The sequence below is a fragment of the Etheostoma cragini genome, chromosome 17 (assembly GCF_013103735.1).
Source record: "Etheostoma cragini isolate CJK2018 chromosome 17, CSU_Ecrag_1.0, whole genome shotgun sequence".
NCBI lineage: Eukaryota > Metazoa > Chordata > Actinopteri > Perciformes > Percidae > Etheostoma > Etheostoma cragini.
In genome coordinates this window covers 1278836-1288898 of record NC_048423.1, presented here as the reverse complement: position 1 = coordinate 1288898, position 10063 = coordinate 1278836, and the positions used below count along the sequence as shown (strand labels likewise).

Below are 10063 nucleotides of genomic sequence, written 5' to 3'. Positions count from 1 at the left end.
CGTGTGTGTGTGTGTGTGCGTGTGTGTGTGTGGTGTTTGTTTTCACCTTCTCCTTCAATGCATGGAGTGGGATTACTTTGATTGACAGGTGTGACCGTTGTTTGCCACGCACACTCTCGACATTGCAACATGAACATGTCATGTTGGGGTTGTCATGGCGACAGTAGCGTGCACGGTCTTACGTTGACATGAGTGCAATGTCCTGTTTTATCTGCATGCAGGAATATATTTTTATTCTGACACCAGTGTTTCCTTCGCTCCAGGCTCAGTCTGAGATACTTGTAAACCTCGTTGGCCGAGAACATTTATGAATGAATTTGACAACCCGGTCTCACGCCAGTTCGTAAAAATGTCAATTTTTTGCTGTCCCGTTCGGAAGTGCTCCGTGTGCAAAGCTAGCACATTTGTTTCAGTGTGTAATAAAGGTGTTGGAGATCTCAAAGCTCACATGGACACCGAAAAACCTTATCTTATCAGATTGAAAAGGTTTTAAGAGATATTTAGTTGAAGCTGGATTTGGAAGCTGGAAACATTATTTCATATTTATTTGTTTATGTATCAGACGATATCACAGAGTAGCTGGGTGTGAGGCTGATGCTCCTTGTGGATGAGGAATTTTAATAAGATGAATTAAAAAGATAAATATCAGGCAGGGCAACATAATCAACATGTTACCTACTTTCTTACTCCTCTTCATCCCCTATGGTGCATAAGGATTCAATGAGCTCTCTCTGCATTGCATTGGGTCCCTGGCAGCATGTTGGGCCTCGCCCCATGACAGGTTCATCTGCTCCAGCTACTGACTCACAGTTCTGCACCAGGTGGTTTTGGGCCGCCCAGGTTTTATTTGGCCATGTGGTGTCCATCTTAAGGCGGCTTTTGTGATGTGATGTGATCCTAGTGTGACCTCTGTGAAATGTCTCCCATCTCTGACTGAATCTCTCGGGGCCCGTCAGGTTTGTGGTAACTGCGGGTTTATTCCTCATCTGCATTTATGACAAAGGACGATATCTTAGAATCTCATGTGGACAAAGGCTAAATCCTCCATTGCTTTATGATTACCATATGTACTACTCTTAAAACTCTACAAGATAGTTACAGTTTGACACATTGATGGTATAGTGGATTTAAACTCATGAACTATATAAATGAAACACAACAAATTGGCCCTCTTACTTACTACAACGTAGTTACACAAAATCTCCTACAGTTACCTTTACATCTCTTCAACTCATGTTAACAATTAAATGAAAACAATTATGTAACTTTGTTACATTTCAACATACAGGAGGCAAATAACAATAGAAAATACCTCAACCTTAAGTTTAAATATTATCATAATTTACAAAAACACAACAATTCTAGCAAATTCCCCAAAGAGCAAGCAACTAGTGGGACAGTGGCAAGGAAAAACTCCCTTTTAGGAAGAAACCTTGGACCGACCCAGACTCTTGGTAGGTGGAGTCTGACGGTGCCGGTTGGGGGGGGGGTGATGCACATTGGCAATAATGTATACAAAACTTAGAAACACTTTTTTTACACAATAAAAGATAATGGCACAGTTGTAGTGAATGTGACATACATAATTCACCATGTTGCTAAGTATGGTTCCACACACCTTTAATTAGACAAATTACCCTTAGTCACCGCAGGTGAGGATAACTGTTTGGGGACCACGGCCCTTTAAATGTTGGGAATGTGTGATGACGTGGGACGTTATGGCGTTGGCATCAGGCTCAACGCCTTATTCTGTTTACACGTTTTTTCCGGCATGGTTTTAAACGGGCAACGCATTCGTGTGCTCAACTGGAGAAATTGTCTCTTTCATTTTGCTGCAATTTCCACAGAATGACTAAAAGATAGTAGTCGTCATGTCATAGCAGGGCACCGCAGGGCGTCACAGGGTGTCGCCGTGGGTGCAGCAGGACCAAGATCTGGTTTCCATCCTAATCCAAGGAACTGGCTTTTCGTGGTTGTCTTGCAGAGCGTTAGAGGAGGATATCAATAGTAATCTCACATTTGTGAGTTAAAGCTGGGAAACAGTTGGGTAAGATTAGCAGACATGCTGCAGGGGGAAACAACTAGTCTGGTTTTTGTTTTTTTTGCCAGAAATAGTTGTAGTTTTTTTTAGCATGCTCTACAATCACACATCTTTGCTTTTAAATGTCTGATTCTGGATAAATAGCCAGAAGAAAGAGAACTGACTGACCGACACATGTCATGTCTATCTCCTTTGGTCCAGTTCTTATTATTTCTTTCATTTGTTCTGTTTGTTTTGCAACTTTGTGTTTTATTTTGATACTCACCGTCTTGTCTTGTTTCCGGTTAATTTACTTCCTGCTCTTTGTCTCCCTTCCTGTTGTGCGTGATTACCTTCCCCCGCCCCAATGAGTTTCCCCTGTGCCTTGTTATCCACCCATCCTTGTGTATTTAACCCCACCTGTTACTCACCTCACTGCGAGATCATCTTTCATCTGCAATTCTTCTTCTTGGATACTGTGGTTGCCTTTTGCTCTTGAAACCGTTGTCTGTGAATTTTTACTCACTCCACATCAACCTGTTTGGATTGAATCCCCTGAGAGTTGTGCTTGTACCTGTGAGTGTGATAACACCAGCTTAAAAAGTGTAGCAAGGAGTCAGACCAGGTGAGCTAAAGTGAGAGAGTGAAGTGAGCGTAGACGTCTTGGCAATCATCGTCCACCTCATCATGTTTATATCAGATCTGTCAATCACTTTTTAAAACTGTCTGTGAGTTTGCAAAATTATTGAATATGCCAGACAGAGCAGAAAATCATTTAAAACGGCTCGATGTGCAATATGAATGAAATGCATGGTTCAGCTGTTGAACCCTTGTAGCAGCAGCAGTGATTTACTTGATTCAAAGTCATTTTTCATTAAAAAGGTTAAGATCCCATATAGTAGTCATTGGGCGTTGCACTCTTTTCCTGCAATGACAGCTGATAGCAAAGGTAGACTCTGTGATTGGTCCTTGCAGTATGTGTAGGATTCTGATTGGTAGGATCTGACAGGAAGGTGAACGCCTCCAACAGCTGACTCCATTTAGGACGCGAGCACTGATTAAATTAGATCTTCCTGAAAGAATTGCTTTTGCACACAGTATATGGGCCAGTTATATACAGCAAAAAAGTACATGTATTAGGATAAAAGATAAGAGCTGAGGAGTGTCCTGATTAAAAGTTAGGGCTTCCTGAAAGAATTTACACTGAGCTACATTTGTCTCAAACTGGGTAAATCTGGACGGACACTCAGTTTACAGAGAAAGAAAAAGTTATCCCTGGCTTACAATGGATAAAACTTGACAGGGCTGTGCCATTCGTAGAAAAAAAAAGTGGTGGTCCAGGAAAAACTGGAGTGTATGTTCTGAAATATTTTTTAGTCCGAAGCATGCAGTGTAATCATTTTTGTTCCTTTTTCCTCCAAACCCCATTTTGAGGCATTCTCAGTTTTTACAATACAGGACCTTTAAACTAATCTATTTTAAAATGTCTAAATTTGAATAGATTTAGATGATGTTCGTTATGTTGGAAGGTTTTTCTGTTTTTTCAAATAATGGAAGTCCTATTTTTATGCTTTTTCCAAGTTGTTGACAAATGAAATAGCCTGAAATGGAACCATGCTTGATTTATAAGCGAATATCAGACATTAAGTCCCGTTACAACTACTGGACGTCTCATGATCTGACTGACGGATAGCCTCCCTGCTGTAAGAATGGATCTCTTTGGGTTTTTTTTTGGGGGGGGGGGGGTCACAAGATTTAGAGATGCTGCAGTTTCAACTCTAAATCATGGCTGGATTTGAACGGCAGAAGCAGCCCACACAAACTGTTACATCTCAGTTTAATGCTGATTCTTTTCTTTTGCTTTGGTTAAGCATTTGGTTTGAACATATGATTTGTTACTGACTATCTGACTACAACTCTGTCTCTTCTCCGCCCCCCCCCGTCTTCCAACAGGTTAACAGACCTGTCGGGCTCTCTCACAGATGGACCAGTAAACTATAAGTACAAGACCAAATGCACTTGGCTAATAGAAGGATAGTAAGTGTATCTGTGTTTTTTCTTCTCCTCTGTCATCATTTATCTTACTTAGTTCCACATGGTTAAAAACTGAGAGGCTCCAAATAAGGAGAGCTGTATTGCTGTGTGAAGGGAGTTTGTCTTTGTATGTAGTTATTGCTTCATGCCAAATGACTGCTCAGAGGTGCATGCTGCACCAACTCAATGCACACAGACAGAGCTACTATCTAAAGTGCTCTGTGCTATCTAACTTTACAGTACTTGACATGCAATACATGTGTTGCAGCCTTGAAAAGAAAAGACTCCATCTTCTTTGTGTTCTGCAACTATATTTTCCACAGAATTGCTTTTTTAAAATAGTTTTAACGTTTTAACTCATAAAACCTCAAGTCATGCAGACAGATGTCACTTAGTGTCACTTTAAAGTGTCAAACATTGACACCAGTGTATCAACAATGTAATAAAGTTGTGCAAGATCTGTTTTGTTCTTTCTTTAATTGGCTAACTTACTTATTTGCTGACTTTTTGGGGGCTTAATGTCAACCAAACTGCAAGTGAGAAGACTGTATAAGACAATAATACATTCAAAGATATTTGACATTTTCAAAATAAAAGCATGTCAACAAATTAAACATGTCTGGCCCTTGATGTGATTCTCATTTTCCAGAGTGGCCCTTAGGGAAACTGAGTTTGACACTCCTGGTCTAGACCCTTCAGCCTCATTATTTGTGGTGTCAGGTGTCTGTCTCAGAGTGCTCCCTTGGGAGTAGGTATAAAGGTGTCTCAAAAAGCTTATTCTAGAGTTCAGAACTCAGTTTAGCAATGGTTTTCCGAGTGTGTGTGTTTGTGATCATAACCGCAGACTTCATAAATTATGGAAACACTTTTCAGAAGTAAGAATAATATGAAGCATGTAGGCAATACGCTATATTTATTTATAGTGCAAATGTATGGCTGTCAGGTCCATCCATTGTGCTGTCTCCTCTCTCTTCCAGTCCTAATGCAGTGCTCCGGCTGCGCTTCAATCACTTTGCCACCGAGTGCAGCTGGGACCACATGTACGTCTACGACGGAGACTCCGTTTACGCCCCTCTGATTGCTGTCTACAGGTGAGCGCCTGCTACTCTGACTAGGAGAGAGCTGGGAGAGAGGGGGAATATGGAAATGACTCAGGTAGCCTTTGGCACGGCTTCAAGAGCTCCAACAATTATGCAGTCAGATGTATAAGCAAACAAATGGCCTCATAATAACTGCCATTGTATCTCACAGTGATAATAGAAATTAAAATTCCAATTACTCGCATTATCCCTGAATACCACTTCTTTCTGGAGCTTTCTTGCATAATATCCCCCCTCCACCACCACCACCAGCACCACTCCAAAAGGACAATTAACAAGCATGTGGACGGTACTGTTTTGTTTGAAAAGAATTCATATTAAAATAACAGTAATGCCACAATAATTTATCCAACTGCCACTTATTACCCTGCTCCATTGGGGCTTATCTCCTGTTGAGAGTTTATTTGCTCCCAGGAATATGAAGCAGCTAATTTGGACAATTCCAACCAAGGAAACATTATCTGGCATTTGAATATATAAAGCTTGTGTGGAATTATTACCTACAAAAAAATAAGCTTGTATTGTTTAATATAGATGGCCACATACTTGTGCTTGGAAGGCGGCTTTGACTCAGATGCATTAGCGAGGGTACATTTGCAGTGCATTGCATTTATTAAAAGAGGCATGCCGAGCAAATAAGAAGCCCACAATCTAAGAAATAAAACCCAAATGCGGGATGAATCTGCACTACAATGTTGTTTTACTTAAAAGCTAATCACTGTCATATTTTCAGTGGGGGCTGCATTTGCTCAAATGGAATCCTTCTTATTGTACAGCTCTCCAGTGGTGCTTTCAGACCGTAAAATACAGCTTTTATCGTTATTAGTTTTTTTTTTTAGAGGGACTGACTGTATTTCTTTGTCTCATTGCATGTGTCTCTCTCTCTCTCTCTCTCTCTCTCTCTCTCTCTCTCTCTCTCTCTCTCTCTCTCTCTCTCTCTCTCTCTCAGTGGTCTGGTGGTAGCAGAGACCAGGGCTAATGAGACAGTCCCGGAGGTAGTGACGACGTCCGGCTACGCTCTGCTCCACTTCTTCAGCGATGCTGCCTACAACCTGACGGGCTTCAGCATCGCCTACTCGTATGTCTCGACGTCCACCGTCCTTCACTCTTTATCTAAATTCTCTCTTCCCCTTCTGGGTCTAATATAAATGAATGTCTGATAAACCCAATTCACCAGCCTGATCTCACAGGTAGACGTTAAAATGAACCAACCCGTTTTTACGTTAAACTAGTCACGTATTGACGCTTATGGGCCTCAGTTTGGTTTGAAATGTGCTAGGGACACAGACGCATCCCTTTTTTTTTTCTCTTTTGTACACGCCATGTTTTTAAAGACGCTGTCCTGTAGCTTACTTATGTAAATGAATCCAAATGTCCAGTAAAATGTGATGCTGTCCGACACGTTTTATGAAGAACATAGACACATGACCAGGTTCTGCTTCATGCATCCATGTAGCATGTTGACAGTGAGACATGAGGGGACATCAGACTCAGAGGAGCTGCAAAAGGAAAGAAGCGTGTAGCCAGCGCACCAGCAGAGCGCCTGTGTCCTGGGGGATAGACGTTTTTGTGGATTTGTTGACATCTGTCGCTCAAGAATTATGTTTTTGTTTGTTTGTTTTATTTGGATCCCCATTAGCTTCAGCATAAGCTAAAAGCTATTTTTCAAATATTAATATTAAATATTTAAGTTCCTTTTCATGTGTCCTAAACTTAATTTTTTTTTTTTATTTAAATTTAAATTAAACCTTAAGGTTTTAAAAAATTCCTCATGACGAAATCTGATAGGTATTCATACCCACCATCCCCACTAAAATCGACACCTATGTTGGTCAGTGTCTCTCAGTGTTGGATACCGTCTACTGCAAATGACTATACATTAGTAAAGTGGGGCAAAAAATCGGTTGAGAAATGATTTATTGACTTTGTCCCCTTTTTGCTCTTGAACATTACACATGTGGCTGTTTTAAGCTGTTTAGACGGGTGAGTACAGTCTTTGTTGTACGGTTTTTTTTGTTTTCCAACCCTACTCAAGACTCACTCGTACAGTAGGCTACAGACACAAATTACACCCTGCACACAAAGCCACACACTGGGCTGCTTTGTGTCAGCAGTGATGGAACATTTAATAATATGTGGTAGGCAGGTTGTACACATGGGAGGATTGAGTGAGGACAGTTACTGTACAGACACACACACACACACACACACACACACACACAAGGGGGGATAAAGGTTGTCATGGCGACACTCAGCAAACCTGCTTTTTGTATTAACGAAAAGAAGATTTTCTACCTCTGGTGCTTGACTCCTTTTTTGATCGTTCTATCTTTTTTATCATCTTTATTTATCTGATATAACAGAGAACCAGTGTATACTGTTTGGAGTATCAAAGTGTATAAATGCTTGTTCTCACAGTTTAGGTTTTATGTGATTTTTATGTCATTTTTCCCTGCTATTTAGGCTCGTACAGTTCTGTTTTTTTAATGGTCTCTCATTTTCAGTGTCTTTTAGTGCAAGCTTTATCTCTACTTCCTATCTTTTAAATTATATCTGTCTTGCTCCATCTCTTATTTGCTCCATGGTTCCTTGTTACATTACATTTAATTGGCAGAAGTCTTTTTTTTTTGAAAGCCACTTACAATAAGTGCACATAGACTCGCTACGAACAAGTTGAGAGATATCTTTTAAGAAATGGATGTGTATCCCTCTCAAACAAACCAATAACTGTTCAGTATGACGTTGCAACTGATTCATGTCTTCCAGTGTTTATATAACATTAGGAATCCACTGGATCGAGACATTTTCCACTCCATGCACTGTAATGACAAATGAGATATCAAGCATACTTTCCCTGTACAGACTGCATTATTTCTCATAACTCCATTGGTTTGAAAACCATTCTCCTAGATTTTTGTTGATGCTTCGATCTTATACTTATTCGTATTCTCATACCTACATATATTAATATTTGGAAAACTTTTCTTTTCTAAGGCTGGTAGGTTTTGGACATCATACAAGGACACATCAAACACAGTTCCGCCCCCTGTTTAAAGCCATTGTATTAAAAAAATGTGCAATAAAGCACTTCTGCTCGTGTCATGGTGAAGCTCACTGGTCAAACCAACCTAACTGCAGGTTAAAGTGTTTTTTTTTATATAAGTGGTCATTGTTTTGGAAAATCAAGTCAAATTCCAACTTTCACTCTCCTTTTAACTTAGGTTTGGTCTCCACCAGCTCCTTAGAAAAAATACCTGGCTCTTTAGCAGTTGCTAGATGTTCCACTTTCTTCACTAGCTGGTCTTTAAAATAGACTGTCTGGCTTTTAAAGCTGTGTAAATGGTGGGCAGTGAGTTTAATGGAGCTTGTTGGCCGCCTGCCGTGTCGAGATATGTAGTTGATGGGACAGCTGAGAAACATCTGTAGCGTAAATGTTCTTCTACCAAAACTATCAGGTTAAAGTTGCTGAAAAAGCTCTGTAGAGCTGCTGAGCTGGGCATCATTTCCTCATTTGGTTCAGCACTACTACTTTCATTAAACCTATATTTTTGTTACATGTATTTCTCAAATTTAGGGGATGATCAGATGTAATTTTTTAAGGAGGAGCTATATATCTACCTTTTATAATGGCCACTTCATATTGTCACTATACTGTCCTATTACTTTAGGCAAGATAAATCATATTAATGGCCTAAACTAGTTGCCAGCAAAGTTATCTCCCCCAAAGCTGTGGGGTTCAGTGGTGGAATGTAAATAAGTACATTTACTCAAGCACTGTACTGTGCTTAAGTAGAAATTTGAGGTGCTTGTTCTTTAATTGAGTCTTTTCTTTTCATGCCAATTTCTACTTCTACTCCGCTACATTTCAGTGGGAAGTACTGTACTTTTTACTCCACTACACTAAGCTGACAACTTTAGTTACTTTACAAATTAAAATGTTTGCACAAAAAACACATGTAGTTTATAAAATACAATGTTTTTTATTATACCTTAACCTCCCAAACAACATGTTCTACAGGTGCAGCTGAAATGATTGAGTCGAGTAGTCTCTTTGCCTGTGGTACAGTACATACTGTATAACCTTGAAGAAGTTTGACAAGGTTGCACTCATGCCTCTATATTGTTTCTGTTTAGAGTATGTATATATTGTGTATATATTAGTGTGTATATTTCTGTTTTGGTTGATATGTATGTGTGACTAACGATGCTCCAAAGACAAATTCCTCGTATGTGTCCTCATACCTGGCGAATAAAGCTGATTCAGATTCTGATTCTGAAGTTTCTTGACCTTCTGTCTAACTGTGAAGAAGTGTCTTGACTTCCTGTCTAACTGTGTCTCCGTCAGGATGAACTCGTGTCCCAACAACTGTTCGGGCCACGGCCGCTGTAGCACAGCCAACTCGGTCTCGGGCCGCGTGTACTGCGAGTGCGACGAGTACTGGAAAGGAGAAGCCTGCGACATCCCGTACTGCAGGGACAACTGTGGCAGCCCGGGCCACGGGTACTGCGACCTCACGGGAGAGAAGCTCTGCGTCTGCAACGACAGCTGGCAAGGTAAAGAGCAGGAGGGAGACAGGAAGCAGGAGGTTATCGGGGGAATTAAGATGGATATGGATGGATGGATGGATGGATGGATAGATGGAAAGAAATCTATAGATAGATTACAGTTTACATTATGTACATTTCAATCTAATTAAGTCCATCTTTTGAGCTGCAAATCACCAAATAAATACTTACTGTGCAACATTTTATTAATTCTACATGTCGTTGTTGCACCTTTATATAATTACTCTGCATTTAGTACAAATGAGACCAATGTTAGTGTGATTTATCCTAAAAAACAACAACAATTGGCACAGTTCCAATGATAATAAGGAGGATCTCTTTGTTTCTGTTTTGTTTACCATTC

The 10063-nt window shown here is 40.2% G+C and overlaps 1 protein-coding gene across 4 annotated transcripts in view; it reads left to right on the top strand.

Annotated features, from left to right (window-relative positions):
- atrnl1a (attractin-like 1a) overlaps positions 1-10063 on the top strand; it is a 250037-nt gene that overhangs the window by 27229 nt on the left and 212745 nt on the right. For all 4 annotated transcript variants that reach the window (XM_034898108.1, XM_034898107.1, XM_034898109.1 and 1 more), the window contains exons 2-5: positions 3974-4057; positions 5032-5145; positions 6104-6232; positions 9500-9708. In XM_034898108.1, the coding sequence (XP_034753999.1) occupies positions 3974-4057; positions 5032-5145; positions 6104-6232; positions 9500-9708 (536 nt within the window). The remainder of the gene's footprint in view (positions 1-3973; positions 4058-5031; positions 5146-6103; positions 6233-9499; positions 9709-10063) is intronic.